The sequence below is a fragment of the Lithobates pipiens genome, unplaced genomic scaffold (assembly GCF_037356315.1).
Source record: "Lithobates pipiens isolate NorthernLeopardFrog02 unplaced genomic scaffold, aLitPip1_a1.2 Scaffold_8, whole genome shotgun sequence".
NCBI lineage: Eukaryota > Metazoa > Chordata > Amphibia > Anura > Ranidae > Lithobates > Lithobates pipiens.
Genome location: NW_027507903.1, coordinates 390,252,150 through 390,272,738, shown reverse-complemented (window position 1 = coordinate 390,272,738; position 20,589 = coordinate 390,252,150). Strand labels below are relative to the sequence as shown.

Here is a 20,589-nt window from a genome sequence, read left to right as displayed (position 1 = left end):
CTGTCATCAGTGCCATGTCAGTGTCACGTGTCATTGTCCTTGTGCTCCAGGGCCTTCAAAAGTGTAATAGGTAGTCAACAACTTAGATGTGTAATTTATGCTCCTAGAACACGTGTTGGTGCTCCCTGCATGTTGGGCCTCTCTATGTGGCCAGGCTGTCCCACACATGTGGTATCGTAATACTCAGGAGGAGTAGCAGAATGTATTTTGGGGTGTCATTTGTGGTATACGCATGCCATGTGAGAGAAATAACCTATTACAATGACAATTTTGTGGGGAAAAAAAATCTTCATTTTGTAAAGAATTATGGGAAAAAATTACAGCATCAAACAGCTCACCATGCCTCTTACTAAATACCTTGAAATATCTACTTTCAAAAAAGGGGTAATTTGGGGGGGTATTTGTACTTTCCTGGCATGTTCGGGTCACAAGAAATTAGATTTTTTTTTTTTGGAGAAATTTGTTATGATTTGCACCACAGCTTGTAGACTTTCCAACTTTCACAAAGACCAAATAATATCCACTAATTTGGGTTATTTTTACCAAAGATATGTAGCAGTATAAATTGTGGCCAAAATTTCTGAAAAAATTAATAATTTGCAAAATGTTATCATAGAAACAGAGAAAAATCTTTTTTTTTTTTTTCCAAAATTTTTGGTCTTTTTTTCATTTATAGTGCAAAAAATAAAAAACCCAGAGGTGATCAAATACCACCAAAAGAAAGCTCTATTTGTATGAAAATAAATTACAAAAAAATTAATTTCGGTACAGTGTTACATGACTGAGTAATTGTCATTCAAAGTGTGAGAGCACCGAAAGCTGAAAATTGGTCTGGTCACGAGGGGGGTTTAAGTGCCCAGTTGTCAAGTGGTTAATAGACCTCAGAAAATGTCTATTTCTGCATGAAAATCAAAGCTTGGGATAGAGCATGTTAATGATTTACATTAGTTAATGTTTTACTAACAAGGTTATTTGAAATTTGTTTCTGATATAGCTAGGGTTTACCAAACACAGGTGTACTGAACGTGCTATATGGAAAAGGAATTCTATAAATCCTTTTTACACACTGAGAAGTCCACAAAACATTTTGGTACGTAATACCAGGAAGAAATGGCCGCTGTGAGAGGATTCTCCTGGTGACTCACCTGAACAGATTTGTTGGTTGGTGTAACCTGACCCTCTCGTCTGCGTCACTGTGTTTCACTTCTCTGACAGGCTTTTGGAGGCATTTTAGGATTGTCCTTTTGTAACAAGTGAAACTGCTGACGTGTTCGGTCAGATCCATGAACGTTCCTGACCTTTGCTTTTAAATATACTTTATTTGCGTTTTTTTTAAAATGTTTTATCTGCAGTTGAAAGGTTTATATCTGACAGGCTGAATAGCTCCCCAAATACCTTGTTTATCTTTTTTTTTTTTTTTTTAAGCTGTAATACAAACTTATGCTCCTCACTAGTTTTTCTTATTTAAGCTGGCTATAGATGGATAGTTTTTTTTTCCTTCAGTCAGCTGGCCAAAGGGGAAAAAAAACGAACAGGTTTCGCCATCCACACAAACGAGGTAAATGAAGGAATCCCCTCCAAGGACATTGTATGCGGGACATGCAGCTGTCACAAAAATTTTCCAGTATGTCTCTGACACAAACCGATCAAATGGCCACACACTGATCGTAATTTGACCAATCCCCACTAAACCAGCCAACTTTTGATTCATCTGTGGCCAGCTTTACTGTCTTACTTACCCCCATAGCCACAGGTCAATGTATTGACTTAAAATATAAAATAATAAAATAAAAAGTATAACTCTTATATAAAAACGTTTCCGCTGAAATTTAGACCACAAAAAAACACCCAAAAGTTACTGGAACTTTAATTTTAGTTTGTATAAGGTAGGGTGAGGGGGAAAAAATTATTTGAGAATGCTCAGTGGCCCAGATAAGACTGCTTGCTACAGACTGGGCTATCCTCCAGCAAAAGGAGCTCTACACCAAATGATAGAGGATTCCAAATTGAATTATTAATTTGTGCTAAAAGACAGCCAACAAGTTTCAGGGTGTCCTTCATCAGGGCTTTGGTTAACATCAGACATGTGAATGGACTCAAAATAGGGCTTTCCAGGGTAAATCTATGTAAAGAAGTTCATTGCTGGACCAGGAGTTACCAGCCAGCAGTAATTTGTTTGCTGCCTTTGTCTTTTAGTGCAAACCAATAAATCAATTTGGATTATTTTTTATTTGTTCTGGTGCCTCTTCTATTGGTACATATATTTCTCTGGTTCCTCCTGAAATCTGGGGAGGGATGCATTTGGTGCGAGACAAGTGACAGGGTTGGTGAGATGTTGGCCAGCGGCTGAGTTTTTTTTCGTGCTGGTTGGTGCCCGTCATTCATTATGATTGATGTGGACCTACATCTTTGGACAACGCGATTGATGTGGATGTCCATTGGGGGACTTTTGTTTTTGATGTGTTTAAGAAGAGACTTGTTAAAAACTGTGTTTGTGTTTTTATTCACCACTGACTTTTTTGGTGAATGAGTAGGGGTACTATGCACCCCTTATTTATTACATGCAGGGGGAGCTCCCCTCTCTCAGACCCCCAGAACCACATCCAGGGTTGTTAGGAACATGCCAGCAAGGTGCTTTGGTACCCCCCATGTTGAGAGTATGTAGTCTGGTATGGTTCAGGAAGGGGGGGACATGTATGCCCCCCTCCCCTTTTCTGGCCTGTTAGGCTGCAGGTTCAGATAAGGGTCTGGATTTTTTTTAGAGTAGGGTCCCCCTTCAAATTGATACCAGACCCAAGGGACCTGGTATGAATATCGAGGGACCCCATGCCATTTTTTTTTGCGTGGGGTACCCCTCAAAACCCATTCCAGACCTTAAGGGCCTGGAATGGGTTGTGGGGGGACAAATGCGTTGTTTTGTTTTTTTGTTTTTGTTTTTTTTGTCTGGCTCCTTTGCTTACATTCTCCTGTCAGGCAGGAATCACCATCTGACAGCAGGGACAACTCATTGGTTGTTAGGACGCCAGCGGGTGCCAGCTCCTTAACAACCAACATTACATGTCAAAATGCACCATTTTCTCACTACATAAGTGAACATGTGAAAGATCGTGTTTCAGCACGATCACAAGACTTGGTGACTGAGGCACCAAGGATCCACAGTGCGGAGTCTGACATCCAGATTTGTTGTACTCTGACAATATTTATATTTCATAGAATATTTTTAATCTTATGCTTAAAACCTTCCATAAACATTTTTGATAGTTTAATAGAACAAGGAACTCACCTGAAATCTACAATGATTGACTGAAGCCCACAACATATTTCCACCAGACCAATTGTACTTAACATTCACAGAGGTTGTAGGTGACCCAATCTGTGACCAATTCTGTGGAAACCTCCACACATTTGGACAATGTGATGCACATGTATCATGAAGTTATTGGAGCCTGAAACACAACATAATAGCAATTTAATGACAATGATTTCATCACTATATAAAAACTTTTATTTCGCAGAGTGCTCTTGTGAGGTAATTTGCTGGTTATAATACTAATATAGAATGTTCAACCAGCAGGTTGAATGAGAAAAAAAATACCCAGTTTGCCCATCCACACATTCGAGGTGGATGGGGGGAATCCTACTGCTGTGCTTTTATATTCTGACAGTGGGGAGACCCACATATCCACCGGTTATATTAGGACACAGTGGCTGTACCTGTGCAACTGTATGTCTCAATAGAAATTACTGGGATGCAACAGTTGTGCATCCCTGTGCTGATAAAAAAACAAGCCTGCATGGGAGACGCATGTATGCACCCCCTGTGAATGGGCCCTTAGGGATTATGCAGGTGGGACCTGTCATACTGAAGCCTCAGAGATTTAGGGTTTTGTGTTCTCTTTGCTATTAACATGCATGATGTCATCATGCCAAGACTAATTGAGCTCTCTAAGGGCCTCACAAAGAAGGTTGTAAATGCCCATGTGTGTGGTAAGGAATTTAAAAGGATTGCCAAATGATTTGAAATCCATCATTCTGCAGTATGAAAAATAATTTACAAGTAGCGCTGAATAGTCCAGGACTAGCTGTCCTAGTAAATTTATCCCAAGAGCAGACTGTTTGATCAGTGGTGTATTTTGGATTTGTGCTGCCCTAGGCAAGACTAAAATCAGGCGCCCCCATCTAAATTTGTCCCACCCCTTTCTTCTCAAGTGGCTATTCTGGGTCTCTGGTGGCTATGTGTGTCTCTGGTTGCTGTGTGGGGTTTCTGGTGGCTATGTGGGGTCTCTGGTGGTGGACTATGGGTGGTGGTTGGTCTTTGGCGGTCTACCCCCCCACCCACTAGCCTGACACAGTGTCCTTTGGTCACTTCAAATGCCACCCCCCCCCCGTCGCTGGCTCGCTTGCTCACCAATTGTTTGCCTCTTACCCCATCCAGGTCATGGCTGCGGCTTCCCCCCTCCATCTCCTCTGTGTCCTGGTGGTCACTGCTTCTCCTCCCCGCCAATTGGGTCTTCAAACTCCCAGCCAATTGGGATCTTAGGACCCCTGGCCAATCGAGTGTCAGGACCTGCTTCCTAATTGGCTGGGAGGAGAAAAAGGAAGACATTAGCGGATTTTAATTTGCTAATGTCACATAACTGACTGGGTGGGCTCAGGCTGCAGTGCTCTGCGCCCTGAGCCCACCTTTTTTTAAGCCAATTTGAGCCTCAGGCTCTAATCATGTGCTTAACCACTTCCCGACCAGCGCACGACGATGTACGTCGACAGAATGGCACGGGCAGGCATATTGGCGTACAGGTACGTCCAATATACAATGCCGCCCTGCCATCGGGAGCGCGCCGCCAGCGGCGCGCTCCTGCGCTGGTCGGGACCCCCGTGAGTCCGGTCGCGGGACCCGGGGACTCGATCGCCGCGGGCATCCCCGCGATCGTCTCACGGAGCGGCCGAATGGAGGAAATGCTGTGTAAACAACATTTCTCCATTCTGCCTAGCAACTAGTGACGCTGATCTCTGCTCCATGTGATTGGAGCAGAGATCAGTGTTCACTGAATGAAAGCCCAACCCCCCCACAGTTAGTAACACACCCCTAGGAACACTTAACACCTACACTGCCACCCACTGGTTAACCCCTTCACTGCCAGTGTCATTTACACAGGAATCACTGCATTTATATAGCAGTGATTACTGTATAAATGACAATGGTCCCAAAAATGTGTCAAAAATGTCCGATGGGTCGCCCACAATGTCGCAGTCACAATAAAAATCGCTGATCGCCGCCATTACTAGTAAAAAAAAAAAATAATAAAAAATTATTAATAAAAATGCTATAAAACTATCCCAATTTTGTAAACGCTATAACTTTTGCGCAAACCAATCAATAATCGCTTATTGCGATTTTTTTACCAAAAATATGTAGAAGAATACGTATCGGCCTAAACTGGGGGAAAAAAATGTTTTTTTATATATTTTTGGGGGGATATTTATTATAACAAAAAGTAAAAAATAATGCATTTTTTTCAAAATTGTCACTCTATTTTTGTTTATAGCGCAAAAAATTAAAACCGCAGAGGTGATCAAATACCACCAAAAGAAAGCTCTATTTGTGGGAAAAAAAGGATGTCAATTTTGTTTGGGAGCCACGTCGCACGACCGCGCAATTGTCAGTTAAAGCGCCGCAGTGCCGAATCGCAAAAAGTGGTCTGGTCTTTGACCAGCAAAATGGTCCGGTCTGCAAGTGGTTAAAGATACTAATGGATGGTCCTCCACTGCTTGCAGTCCTTGTACAGAAAAACTAAAAGAGGGAGAAGCAGAAGCCAATCAGTTCATGTACAGTATAAGAAACATACTGATAGGGGCGAAAAGCAGAGTGGCAGAGAGATGAGCTCATCAGTTTGCTTCTTCTCCTTCACTGTCCAGTCAAAGGGTGAGGATAAGGTGGAGACCTGTAAGTGAAAGTGAAATTGCAGCAGATAAAGATCAAAGCCCCCTTCCTGAAAAGAAGAACTAAACTGTGGGACAGAGCTTTGTAAATTACTAGATTTACTGCATAAACAAATACAATGGTTTGACAATTAAAACAGCTACCTTATATGTATTTTATCTTTGTATTTAGTAATTTGTTTTTCATATCTGTTGAGTTCAGATTTCATATCTGTTGAATGTGCCTGAAAAATAATTAGGGCTACACTTTCTTTTGTCAGGTAACAACACAAAGATATTAGCTCTGAATTTTCTTCAGTGTTGCCATTCTGTTTAACCAGTTCCGGACTTCCCCACGCAGATATACTGCGGCAGGGTGGCCCTCCTGCAAAAAATCACATACTTGTATTTGATTTTGTGTAAGGGGTTGGGGCATGCGCGCCGCTGGAGACCCCACTGTAATTGGACACAGCAGGAGCCAATCAGTGGGTAAGGCAGATGATATGTCTGCTACGACCCACCGATCATTCTGAGGAGATTGCTGTTCTGCCAGAGGGGGAAATGGAGATTCTTTGTTTCTGCTAAGCAGAAACACAGATGTCTGTTTTCCACAGTCTAAGCATCCCAACCCCACAGTTGGAAAGCACCCCCTAGGGACAAACTTAACCCTTTAATCGCCCCTTCCCTGCCAGTGTCATCAGTACAGTGAGAATGCATATTTTTAGCACTGCTCACTGTATTAATGTCACTTGTCCCCAAAAAGTGTCAAAAGTGTCAGTTGTGTCCAGTTTGTCTGCTGCAATATCACAGTCCTGCTAAAAATCATCATAAGTTGGTGTATAGTTGCAGGATCTATGCAGAGCCTCTCAAAAGCAGACAGGGAATGACTAGAGGAGGGCAGAAAATGTGAGGAGGTGAGAAAGTGTCTAATTTGTGTTGCTTGCCACCTGTCCAGAGGTGCTTGAATTTACTCAGTAGTGCACCATCGACCATCAAGAAGAAAGTCTTGGAATCTAAACCTCTTTGTCAAGAGAAATTCCCTAAAGCTCCTCCCCGACAGACTGAAAGGAAACCCCTGAGCACCAATAACTGGTGACAAAGGTGAGGGGGTGGGAGGGACCATCGGGACACAACATGTCTTAGCTATTACCGACAAAGTAGTCCCAATCAAAGGATGGGATTTCAGGGGCACCGGCAGGGTAGAAGTCTGCCACAACAAAGTTGGAAGTGGAAAGGGTGGCCTGTTCCACTCCTGTAAAATGCTTGAACCAGTCCAGGACTCTAGTTAAATGGACCGCGTAGTAATATTTAAATGGGTCAGGAAATCCTCTACCACCTAGGTCCCTTCATAAGGTCAAGATACAATGGGACAGTCTTTTTGTAGCCCCAGAGTAAGTTAAAAAACTTCCCACGGACTGACCGCAGAAAGTGACGTGGGACAGCTATCGGTAATGTTTGGAAGAGATACAATAGTTTTGGGAAAACGGCCATCTTTAAGATAGTATTCCTACCAAGCCAGGAGAAAGAATTCTGGTGCCAACGCTTGAGGTCTAGACGTAGAGAGGCAAGCCAGGGGGAGAAATTCTCCTGAAAGATCTTATGCCGCGTACACACGAGCGGACTGTATGGCGTACTTAGTCCGTCGAAACACATTTCAGCGGACAATCCGCTTGTGTGTGGGCTTCAGCTGACTTTTTCAACGTGCAGTCCGGCGTACTAAGAATTTCGTTTTTTTCGAAATTCTGTCCGTCGTACTTTGGTTTCAGCGGACAGTACGATCGTCAGTATGCTAGTCGGACGGACTAAGAATGACGCATGCCCAGAAAGGATTTACAGGGCGGAAGCGCTCGGTCTTGTAAAACTAGTGTTCGTATTGAAGCTAGCATATTCGTCATGCTGCTAATTTTGTGTTTTTTTAATATAGCACATTCTTTTCTTCTTCATAATGCAAGAAAAGTGAAGTAGCTTTGCTGCTTATATTCACACAGAGTTATCACAAATGTTTTTATTCATCCTTATCCTATGATTAATATTCCAATTTGAGAATAAATATTATATATATATATATATATATATATATATATATATATATAAAAACTTTAAAAAAAATATATATATATATATAACTTTATAATTTATCTATTACTATATATTTTTGGAACTACTATTGTTAGTTTAAAATTATTTATTTATTTTGCTTTTTTTTTGTGTGTGTGGGGGGGGGGGGGGTTAAACTAGATGGACTTGCGTTTTTTTTGTCCAAGACTATGTAAGTCGAGATAGATAGATAGATAGATAGATACCCAAACCAGCATTTTAGCTTACACATGATTGAATGTTCAAAATCAGCAGAGCTTCCCCTCATTTCAAATGTTAGCCTCAAATTTACAGCGACTGCACTTCCAAGTGCACTTGCAGTGCTTTAAAAATTGCACTTGTAGTTAGCATATTTATATTAACATGAACGTGTGTTTTGTAAATAACCCCCATAGTCTTTTGACATGTACCTGCCTACTCACAAATAAACTCTGTTTTTTTTATTCCAAAATAAAAAAAAATTACAATATTTTTGGAAATAATAAATCTTTATTTTTAGTCTGTACAAAACAAAATCAAGAGGGAGGCAACACTGGAGACACTTTTGAAGTTTGTGAAGCCTTTTGTCCCCCAGGCACACATCAAGTCAGTGGCCACCAAAATTCAGATCCTGTGTAAACATGAAAATAGGGAGCACAACATGGTCCTAGAATCCCACAGACCAGGAACAGCAGCAGATGACATCTATGTCCCCAGACTGTGGTACTACAACAGCCTGCGTCTTCTGTCAGAGCAGACTGAAGCCAGGCAGTCACTTCTGACTCTTCCGTCTAGCCTTCCCTCCACGCTTCGCTGGAGGCTGTGCCTCTGGTGGTGGACTTGTGGTAGGAGGAGGAGGAGGAGCAGTAGGGTCTGTGTTGTAGAGTCTGGTGGTTGGTGTTAGCTCACCCTTCAGACCCCGCTGAATACTGTCGAAGAAAATCGCCTCGCACAAGTTGCGCTGTCCCTTCTCCATTTCAAGCAACTTGCTGGCCAAATAGGTAGCGTAGGCCTCTTCAGGATTGGGGGGTTTACTCAGCAATTGGCTGGCTTGACGTATAAGCGCCAATGACTCCTCCTCTGTCTGTGTCATCCTCCTGGGCCTTTTGCTGGCTAGGCGGAGGGGAGGGACCTGACTTTCGTTCTGACTCCTGCTGGGCCCAGCTAGCTCCTGCGTGTGGCTGGTCCCGGCCTCCTCCTCCATACCACTGGTCCCGGCCTCCTCCTGGGTGAGCTCATCCTGTGTAAAAAATAAAGAAATAAATAAATAAAATATGTCTATATTTTGAAATCATCAATCACTGACAATTTTACAGTTCTCACTTGCAAATACATTTGTCTTGAAATAAAAAAGGCTATCATTTTGACACCATCATTTTTCCATCAGTTCACCAAAATTTTAGCCACATTTGTGGAAACTACTGTATCCTTATATCTAATTTAATTTGTGATGAAATCCTAGATTTGGAAGCAATTCAAACATTGAACTTTACATCATTCATATTTGAGCAATCCTAACTTTAGAAACTAAAATAGACCTGGCTCCAGCTGGGCGCATCAACTTCGTCCAGCAAGGAAGGGTCTGGATCTTCCTGGGGTGGCTCACCTGAGGTGGAGGGAAGGGTGGAGGGAAGGGTGGAGGGAAGGGTAGACGGAAGAGTGGAAAGTGACTGCCTGGCTTCTGACGGGTCATCCAGAAAACGCAGCCTGTTGTAATACCACAGCCTAGGTACATATATCTCATCTGCTGCTGCTCCTGATGTTTGGGAGTCTAGGATCTTGTTGCGCTCCCGCCTATACATGTTACGCAGGCCCTGAATTTTGGAGCCCACAAACTTAATGTCTGCCTGGGGGAGTTGGGTTTTCACAAACTTCAAAATTGTCCCCAGTGTTTTCCTCCGGCCAGGACGGCTTGAATATAGTGGGTGCTTGGAATCCCACAGGTTCCTGTGCATCTCAAACATATCAATGAATGTTGAGAGGAATGCCTCCTCCTTAACCACTTGCCGACCGCCGCACGACGATGTACGTCCATTTTTTGAAGAGGGATATCTCGGTAACGGCAGCAGCTGCTGCCACAACCGAGATATCCATCTCTTCAGGCGGCGGTCGGCTGTACGATAACGGTGGTCTCCGCGGTGGATTCGCCGCGAGATCACCGCTATCGGCGGCGGGAGAAGTGCCACCCCCCCTCCCGCCGCCCTCCCGCACCTTCCGCCGCTTACCGGAGCCGTCGGTAGCGGCGGAGGCGATCGGGTCCTTCAGTCTGCTGGGTATGAAGACGAGTGAGGCTAAGATGGCCCCCACTCGTCTCTATACCATAGGAGGGCGGAAGCGACGTCAAAACGTCACTTCCGCCCATACCTCTTAAAGGTATATTTTTTTTTTTAAATGTCAGATTTTCTTCTTTTTTTTTTTTTTTTTTTTGCATTTTAGCCCAAATATGAGATTTGAGGACCTTTTGACCCCAGATCTCATATTTAAGAGGACCTGTCATGCTTTTTTCTATTACAAGGGATGTTTACATTCCTTGTAATAGGAATAAAAGTGATCCATTTTTTTTTTTTTTTTTAAAGTGTAAAAATAAATAAAATAAATTAAAATAAATAAGAAAAAAAAAATTTTTTTTTTTAAAAACACCCCGTTACGACGAGCTTGCGCACAGAAGCGAGCGCATACGTGAGTAGCGCCCGCATATGAAAACGGTGGTCAAACCACATATGTGAGGTATCGCCGCGATCGGTAGAGCGAGAGCAATAATTCTAGCCCTAGACCTCCTCTGTAACGCAAAAAATGCAACCTGTAGAATTTTTTAAATGTCGCTTATGGAGATTTTTGAGGCTAAAAGTTTGACGCCATTCCACGAGCGGGCGCAATTTTGAAGCGTGACATGTTGGGTATCAATTTACTCGGCATACCATTATCTTTCACAGTATAAAAAAAAATTGGGCTAATTTTACTGTTGTCTTATTTTTTTATTCAAAAAAGTGAATTTTTTCCAAAAAAAGTGCGCTTCTAAGACCGCTGCGCAAATACGGTGTGAAAAAAAGTATTTCAATGACCGCCATTTTATTCTCTAGGGTGTTAGAAAAAAAACAATATAAAATGTTTGGGGGTTCTAAGTAATTTTCTAGCAAAAAAAACTGTTTTAAACATGGAAACACCAAGTCCGAAAAAGAGGCCTGGTCCTTAAGTGGTTAAAGGGGTCTGGAGTGTACTTTTGCATTTTGAGTTATGAAAAAAAAAAAAAAAAAAAACATAAATACTAATGTCAGACCAAATGCACACTATTTATATTGTGACAATGTAGGCGAGACACACACTACACCCACCCACACTACCCCCACACACACACTACCACACACACTACCCCCCCACACACACACTACCCCCCATACACCCACCCCCACCCCCCCATACACCCACCCCCACCCCCACACACACACTACCACACACACTACAACCCCCACACACCCACCCCACCCCCACACACACACTACCACACACACTACCCCCCCACACACCCACCCCCACCCCCACACACACACTACCACACACACTACCCCCCCCCACACACACCCACCCCCACACACACCCACACAAAACACCAACCCACATTAAAATCAACTAACCATCCACAAGGTAAAATCCCACTATATATATTCCTAATGCAGGCCTAAAACCCTAAAAATAAAAAGATAACCATCTTACCGTCGCGTGTATCACTCGCTGCTTCCGTTCGGACAAACGTACGGCCTCGCGGTAACGCTTTATATACAGCGCATGCGTTCGAGCTCCGCCTGCGTCGCCCACGTTGCCCGCCCGTATTTCCCCGCCCCTTTTACCCTCGTTCCGCTGTGGGAGATTAAATCGATAAAGATGGCGGACGGATTTTCAGTTAGCAGCGCGGAGGAAAGTCCTGAACCCCATGCTTCCGGAGCAAGGAAGAGGTTTAAGGCCACAAACATGGCCTTTGAAGAGATGGTGGAGATGGTGGATATACTACGAAGGGAGGATTACGATGGGGAAAATGGCCCGTATCCCAAACCCAATATCCGAAAAGATCGCATCATGACGATAGTTGTGAGCACTTTGGAGAGCAAATTTGGGGTCCAAGAGATCCAAAGATCAGCTCCGGAAACGATGGTCCGACATAAAATTCAGGGAGCCGGACCAATACAGGAGAATCAAAAAGGCACTGAAAAAAAGTGAGTACTCTGCGCTTATCGTGACGGTCGGACATAATCGTTCGTATAGGTGTATACGATATATTTGTAAATCTGCCGAATTTGATCGTTTGTGTGGTTAATCGTGCATGTAATGAGCGAATATGCTCGTTCGTATATGTGGACGTAAATAGCGTGAATTTGTATATGGTGTAAATTTATCTGGTGTTGGATTAGATTTTAATTAGTTATTAATTTGTTTGTATTGTTCATGATAAACTGAATTGTCACACTCAGTTTAGGATATCCTTGTGTACATGTCTTTATAGCTGCAGCTGTTTCATAAATTTATTCAGTGTAATGTAGTCTAACTAAATAAAAGAGATAGATAGATAGATAGATAGATAGATAGATAGATAGATAGATAGATAGATAGATAGATAGATAGATAGATAGATAAAATGCTAGTTCAACATCTGGACTGGGAATCATTTAGTGTAGTTTGGGACATCATAGAACATTTTTTGACATAATCACACACAGGTACTCCAGGGGATGATTCGAGTGTGTCCGTCTGTGAAACTTGGACAAAAGATATAAAGTATCGCAGTTTGGTTAAAGGCTAGGTTCACATTGCTGCAATGTACGAGATCTAATGTGATTTGCACCGCACTGCAGTGCAAATCACATGTGATCTCTGTGTGATGCGATTTCAGCCATACATATAGTATGGCTGAATTCGCATCGCATCCGGCCCAAAGTTGTACATGGCCCTTTTTTTAGTCCACAGCAGAATCGGATCACATGGGTGTTCACACCATGTGGTCCGATTCCTGTCCGAGTTTAAAGATTGCACTGTGATATGAGAAATAATTTGGAGGTGTCAATAAAACTTTACACTGACACTCCCAGCAGGTCACATAGGGCAGTGTGAACTGCCTCCGGGAGGCATGCGATGCGTGAAACCACAGTAGATTTGCAGCGTTCGCACATCGCAGCAGTCTGAACACAGCCTAACTAAAAAAAAATCATTTAAATGATGTATTAAACTAGGATCTTGTAACAACCAGCTAATAATTGTACACCACTTCAAACCAATGTTTCATATTCCAATTTCTGAACTCAAATATCACTGTGCTTAAAAGTATACCTTTTTTTTTGGGGTTTTTCATTCTCATAGGGGAACAAAGACTCAGACAAGAGTCGGAGCAGCCCAGGACCCCCCGACCTCACCAGCCTGATTGGGCAGTTAGCCCACGCCCAATGTCAGAGCTGGAGCAGCCCAGTCCATTGCCAGAGCTGGAGCAGCCCAGCCCAGGGCTAGATGTGGAGGAGGAAGAGCTGGTGGAGATACGCACCCCACAAAGTGAGTGTCTGACAACCCAGCTTAAGGTAAACAATTAATGGCTGTATATTTTTTATATCTACACGTGTTTTTAGGTGATGATCTGGTTGTGGAAGGACAAGCCGCGGAGCCATTTTCCTCCGACAGTGCCCAGAGACTGATTGGTCAGATCATGGCCTGGAATGGCAAGATTGATCAAATGCAGAACAAGATGCAAAACATGCAACAACAACTGGACACTATGAAGCAGGAAATGAAGAATATGATCAATGTTTTAGGGAGAATCTAAGCCCCTTTTCCCTAAAACGAAAGATCATGTTCTTCATTCCTTGTAAAAAAGTTTTTAATGTTTTTATAACATTGTTTTTAGGTGTTTTTAGAGGCCAAATTTTGAAGATGCACACGGTGTGTCAACATGTGCTATGTGCCATCAGAGGATCGCAATGTACGCATTTTGTGTTTGCAAACCCTTCCTCATTCTAGTATGTGAGAGGAAGGGATTGCACCCACCAAACACGTCCATTGATCACTCATGATGGTAGATAGCACATGTTGACATTACCAATTTTTGGTGTGCATCTTCAAAATTTGGCTTTACCCCTTGTTTTATGTATATAGTTAAAAATTTGATATTATTTATTTTTTTATTTTATTATATATATATATATATATATATATATATATATATATATATATATATATATATATATATATATATATATATATATATATATATATATATATATATATATATTTATATGTTTACAAAAAAAAATTGTTTACCAAAACAAAACAAAACAAAAAGAAAAATACCAAAAAAAGAGGCACTTGTTGGAATGTGCACTATTAAAAATTAAAAAAAAAGATGTGTGTGTGTGTGTCCCCTTCTTTCAATACTCAATACCAGTTTGGGAAGTCATTTTGTGTTTTCTGTCACAAAGGGCCTTATTTACTATTGGCAAAAACCACTTTGCAATACAAATGCACTAGGACAGGAATATGCAATTAGTGGAAATCCAGCTGTTGCAGAACTACAAGTCCCATGAAGCATAGCAAGACTGACAGCCACAAGCATGAGACCCAGAGACATGATTGACTTGTAGTTTTGCACCAGCTGGAGGTCGGCCAATTGCATATCCCTGAATTAGGAGAATGTAGGAGACAACCACCTTGAAAAGCAAACAAGAACCAAACTTAAAAATTTGATCAGACAATACATATTTAAACAAAAGGAAATCTTTATTGGTCAGCTGGCATTGGAATAGCCCCCCTACCATTAAAATAGGTGACATACTGGTCACGCACCTCACGTGCTGTTTGGGGGGCTAAGCCAGGATGGTCATGATCCAGCCCTGTGAGTTCTGGCATTAGTCCGGCCTCAGGCCCAATTGGCTGCAGGTAATGGGTTCCAGAAAGTTTTCTTAAAAAGTTGTGTAAAATGCAGCAGCAGAGAATGACATAGTTCAGTTTGTACTCTGCCAAGTTTATTGCTGTCAAAAACAGACGGAACCGGCTGGCCATAATACCAAAGGCATTCTCCACAACCCTTCTTGCTCTGGCCAGCCGGTAATTAAAAACCCTCCTCTCCGGGGTGAGGGTCCTTTGGGGGAAGGGCTTCATCAAATAGTCACTCAGACTGAACGCTTCATCAGCGATAAAAACAAAAGGTAGACCCTCCACATTATCAGCATCTGGTGGCAAGTCCAGGCCACCAGTGATGAGACAGTGGCAGAACTCGGTCTGCCTAAACACTCCTCCGTCAGACATCCGGCCGTTCTTCCCCACATCCACATACAGAAAGTCATATTGTGCTGACACCACCGCCATTAACACCACACTATGGAACCCCTTATAATTCCAGTAGTAGGACCCCGAATGGGGTGGGGGCACAATCCGCACATGTTTCCCGTCGATCGCCCCTCCACAGTTGGGAAAGTCCCAACGGGCAGCGAACTGGGAAGCCACAGTCTGCCATTCCTGTGGCGTGGAAGGAAACTGGGGAGTCAAACACAGGTAAAAAAAAAAAATTAGTCATTAAATAAAAACAATTCATAACAAATAAACATTTTGGAACAGCAGTTAAACATAAATATTGAAAATGTTTTTCTGCAAAAAAAACAAATAGACGGCCCAATTCCCAGATTACTCAGCCCTCTGATGGACCAGGGGACATAAGTTATGTGGGTGAGTGGGGTGGGGGCCTAATTAATGAGTATACAATCCCTGCAACCAATTTGAGTGGGGTGGGGGCCTAATTAATGAGTATACAATCCCTGCAACCAATTTGAGTGGGGTGGGGGCCTAATTATTGAGTATACAATCCCTGCAACCAATTTGAGTGGGGTGGGGGCCTAATTAATGAGTATACAATCCCTGCAACCAATTTGAGTGGGGTGGGGGCCTAATTAATGAGTATACAATCCCTGCAACCAATTTGAGTGGGGTGGGGGCCTAATTAATGAGTATACAATCCATATATATATATATATATATATATATATATATATATATATATATATATATATACACAAAGGGTGTATACAAAGAGTATACAAATGGTGGGGGGCAGTAAAACAGTACAATGGAGCTGACAATATGAATTAGAGAAAAACAGTCTCGGCTGTGGGTGTATAGGGGCCCAGGATTGCATGCTGGGAACGTTAGTGAAAGCAAATATGCACGTGGGACACAAAAAGGTAAAAGCTATAAAAAAAATGACACAAAAAAAAAAAAAACACATCAAAAAAACAATTGCATGCATTCATATAAAGGGGACATTCACAGCATATTCCTGTCATGGATATTAAAAGTCATGATGAAATTAATACAAACATACAATGCATATAATGCAATATTAAAAGAACAAACTTACCTTCATATATTCCTTCTGCAGGACCCGAATAATGGCAGAACAGGTCTCTGGAATAATGATCCCCAGAGCCTGGGGGGAGATGCCTGTAGAGAACTTGAGGTCCTGAAGGCTTCTCCCTGTCGCCAAGTAGCGCAACGTGGCGACGAGCCTCTGCTCCGGAGTGGTGGCTTGCCGCATGCAGGTACCCTGCCTGCTGATATAAGGGGTCAGCAAAGCCAGCAGACGGTGAAAAACGGGGTCCGTCATCCTGAGATAATTCCTGAAATCATCAGGATTATTCTCACGGATCTCACGGAGTAAAGGCATATGCGAGAATTGGTCGCGCTGGCGCAACCAATTCTTTGTCCATGAACTCCTCCTCACCCTGTTCACAGACTGGGCTCGGGTCAAAGTATTAACCCCAACACCAAGCCCCCATATAGCACGAACTCGTTCGCGAGTACGTCCACTCTCCATGGCTTTGAAACGGTCGGCTGGACAAACAAGCTTAACTGAACGCACTGAAGAACAGCCAGACCTATGAAGAACGACCTTAAACCCAGAAACGAGCGGACCAGAAGTGCCTAACAACAGGTACCAACTGATCCACGCGTACCGAAAGACAGATACAAACCTCACAGGCAGACTGCGCCGCAGAAAACTGACAAATTAAGCTGAAGTCTGAAAAGCGCGAATCGTCTCTAACCAAACTTCTACTAACGCAAAGTCAGCAGAAGGAGCCCAAAGGGTGCTTTGCTGTGTCTTGGACTTCCTATTTCTAGTCCCGTCGTACGTGCTGTACGTCATCGCGCAAGCTTTCGTCGGACTATTTGGGTATCCGTGTGTGGTCAAGTCCGTTCAGTGGAAAGTACGACGGACTGTCCGTCGGATTGTATGACGAACTAAGTACGCCATACAGTCCACTCGTGTGTACGCGGCATTAGAAAGCAAGGGGGTGAGATAAACGCCCAGATATTTTATTTTGTTGCAAGCCCAAGAGAAAGGGTTCTGTTACTTAGAGTCTATTTGGGTAAATTTATGTTCAAAGCTTCAGATTTGTGCACATTCCTTTTATAATTAGAACGGAGTATGTTCTAAGGGCCTTCAATAAATTGGGTATAGAAGTTTCAGGACTTGTTATCAAGAATAATAAATCATCGGCGTATGCCGCAACTTTATGATATGTATTGCCTGCACCAATGCCCTTTATATTTGAATCAACCCTAATATGGGCCAACAAGGGTTCCAGTACCAATACAAATATCAAGGGTGACAACAGATACCCCTTCTCGCTCAGTGAGAAGGGTGAGGACATTTCTTCATTTGCTCGAACCGCTGCTATGGGATGGGTATAAATTGTCTCTATCCTTTAACACATATAGGGGCCTAGGCCATGGTACAGCAACGTGCGTTTCATAAAAAGCCAGTTGACCCGGGTCAAAGGTCTTCTCCACGTCTGCTGAAATCAGCAACATTGGAGTTTCCTGGACCAGGCCAAATGGATAAGATTCAAGGCCCTGCTCGTGTCATCTCCTGCTTCTCTAGTTGGGTTGAATCCTACTTGATCATAATGGACTAACTTGGGGACAAAAAAAATCAGACGGCTGGCTAGGATCTTGGTTCAACATAGATATCGGATGGTAGTTCGCACAGTCTGTCACATCTCTACCCTCTTTAGGAATCAGAGCTATGTGAGCGAATAAGGAATCTCTAGGGAGCGGAGTCCCTTCTAACAGCGCATTGTAAAGGCTCGTCTGCTGAAATCAGCAACATTGGAGTTTCCTGGACCAGGCCAAATGGATAAGATTCAAGGCCCTGCTCGTGTCATCTCCTGCTTCTCTAGTTGGGTTGAATCCTACTTGATCATAATGGACTAACTTGGGGACAAAAAAAATCAGACGGCTGGCTAGGATCTTGGTTCAACATAGATATCGGATGGTAGTTCGCACAGTCTGTCACATCTCTACCCTCTTTAGGAATCAGAGCTATGTGAGCGAATAAGGAATCTCTAGGGAGCGGAGTCCCTTCTAACAGCGCATTGTAAAGGCTCATAAATCGAGGCACCAGATGCGCAGCGTACGTATGATAATAAAGGAGAGGAAACCCATCGGGGCTTGGCATTTTTCACGCTTTCATTCCCTGGATGGCTCTGAGAACTTCTGGTTCTGTAATAGGGTCTTCCATTTCTTTACTTTACTGAGACCTCAACATGGGGACACCTGAGGTGAGCAGATACCCATCTATTATAGAGGTATGGGCCAGAGAGTTAAGAAGAAGAGAAGAACAGAAGAACAGAAAGCGGCGACAGCGGCGACAGAAGACCGGGCCACCGCCTGTAAAAGAGCTAGAAGAAGGAGCGGTGGCCCAGCAAGAAGAACCAAAGAGGGGGACAAGGCCCCCGAAGAGGGGGACAAGACCCCCGAAGTCAGAAGAAGAGGGCGGTGGCGAGAAAGAAAGCCGGGCTCCTCCGCTAGTAAAAGAGCTAGAAGAAGATAGCGGAGGAGTCCGGCGAGAAGACCCCCGAAGACGGAAGACCCCTGGGGCTGTGCAATAAACTATTTTAACCCTTGTGTGTTGTGTTTTTTTTTACTTTTTTTTACAGGTGAATGGGTAGGGGTACATTGTACCCCATACTCATTCACATAGGGTGGGGGGCCGGGATCCGGGGGCCCCCTTATTAAAGGGGGCTCCCGGATTCCGATAAGCCCCCCGCCCACAGACCCGACAACCAACGGCCAGGGTTGTCGGGAAGAGGCCCTTGTCCTCATCAACATCTGGACAAGGTGCTTTGGGGTGGGGGGGCCGCGCGGCCCCCCTTCCCCAAGGCACCCCCCATGTTGAGGGCACGCTGCCTTGTATGGCTCAGGAGGGGAGGGCGCTCGCTCGTCCCCCCTTTCCTGGTCGGCCGGGTAGCGTGCTCGGACAAGGGTCTGATGTGGACCCGGGGGGACCCCACGCTGATTTTTTCGGTGTTGGGGTTCCCCTTTAAGTCCATACCAGGTGACGGGGCCAGCGACGCATCCTTCGCGGGCCCCGCCTACCTGGAGACGCGCTCAAAATGAGCTGACTTTTCTCCGTGCAAGAAAAGTCCGATCATTTCAAAAGTACAGTGGACTGGCATACCAACAGCCGGATTGTCCGCCGAAATGCAAGTCCGGCGGGAAGATTGGAGTGCAGAAATACTTTCTAAGTCCGCCGTACTTTCGGTTAAAAAAAAAGTCCGCCGGAGGCTACACACGGGGGGATTGTCCGGCGGACTTGAGTTTGCCAGACTTTTCCACCCGATTGTTTGATCGTGCTTACACGGCATTAGAATTTGTAAGCTTCAATACAATAAATATGTGCTTTTGGGTTTCATACCACTTTGAATGTTACTTCTGCCACATAAATAATTCAATTTCAACAGTCTTGGGATGTAAATTGTCATACTTGTAAAGTAATCATACCATTTGCAAACAGATGAACTCTTTATTTACAAAGTCTCTGATGGGAATTACTGGAGGTAGTGACTTGAATTATCTGATGAAACATAATAAGTTGACTGTTCTTTGCCCGGCAATAAAAGACTTATTCATTTGTTTTCTGTTTCATTGCAACACCATTGAATTTTTTCATAAACGACAAGAAAATAAAAAATATATTTTATTTTGTTTCTTTTTTCAGGGATATTCACTTCTAGATATGTCCTTCCTGTTTAGCTGGATCTACAGTGGTTTCAACAGTGTGCTGCAGTTTTTAGGTAAGGCTGATCAACAAAATGTCATGTTATCTGTATAACTAAGATTTACATTCCATTAACAGAGAGTTGTTTTTACTGTATTTGTAATGGGTAACATTAGATACAACATTCTCTGTTGCTCAATGCAATGAGGGGAAAAAAAAGTATTTGATCCCCCTGCTGATTTTGTACGTTTACCCACTGACAAAGAAATGATCAGTCTATAATTTTAATGGTAGGTTTATTTTAACAGTGAGAGACAGAATAAAAATAAAAATATTCAGAAAAACGCATATCAAAAAAGTTATAAATATATTTGCATTTTAATAAGGGTTTCACCGATTCCGATACTACCGATATCGGTGCTGATACAGATATTTTCCCAAGTACTTGTACACGGGCAAATGCTCCAATGCCTTATCTGATACCTGGGCAGTCAGGGACGATCAGTGTGGTGGTGGGGGGAATTACAATCACTGATCTCCCTGTATACTTTACAATAAAGAAGCTGACA

General features: G+C 43.2%; 1 protein-coding gene across 4 annotated transcripts in view; it reads left to right on the top strand.

Annotated features, from left to right (window-relative positions):
• Window positions 1-20,589, top strand: part of SAR1B (secretion associated Ras related GTPase 1B) — a 240,667-nt gene that overhangs the window by 84,545 nt on the left and 135,533 nt on the right. The window contains exons 2-3 of one of the 4 annotated variants that reach the window (XM_077473940.1): window positions 13,342-13,553; window positions 20,021-20,096. In XM_077473940.1, coding sequence (XP_077330066.1) covers window positions 13,425-13,553; window positions 20,021-20,096 — 205 coding nt within the window. In that variant the 5' untranslated portion in view covers window positions 13,342-13,424. Of the gene's footprint in view, window positions 1-13,341; window positions 13,554-20,020; window positions 20,097-20,589 lie in introns of those variants that run through there. The other 3 variants (XM_077473938.1, XM_077473939.1, XM_077473941.1) reach the window with 3 other exon arrangements.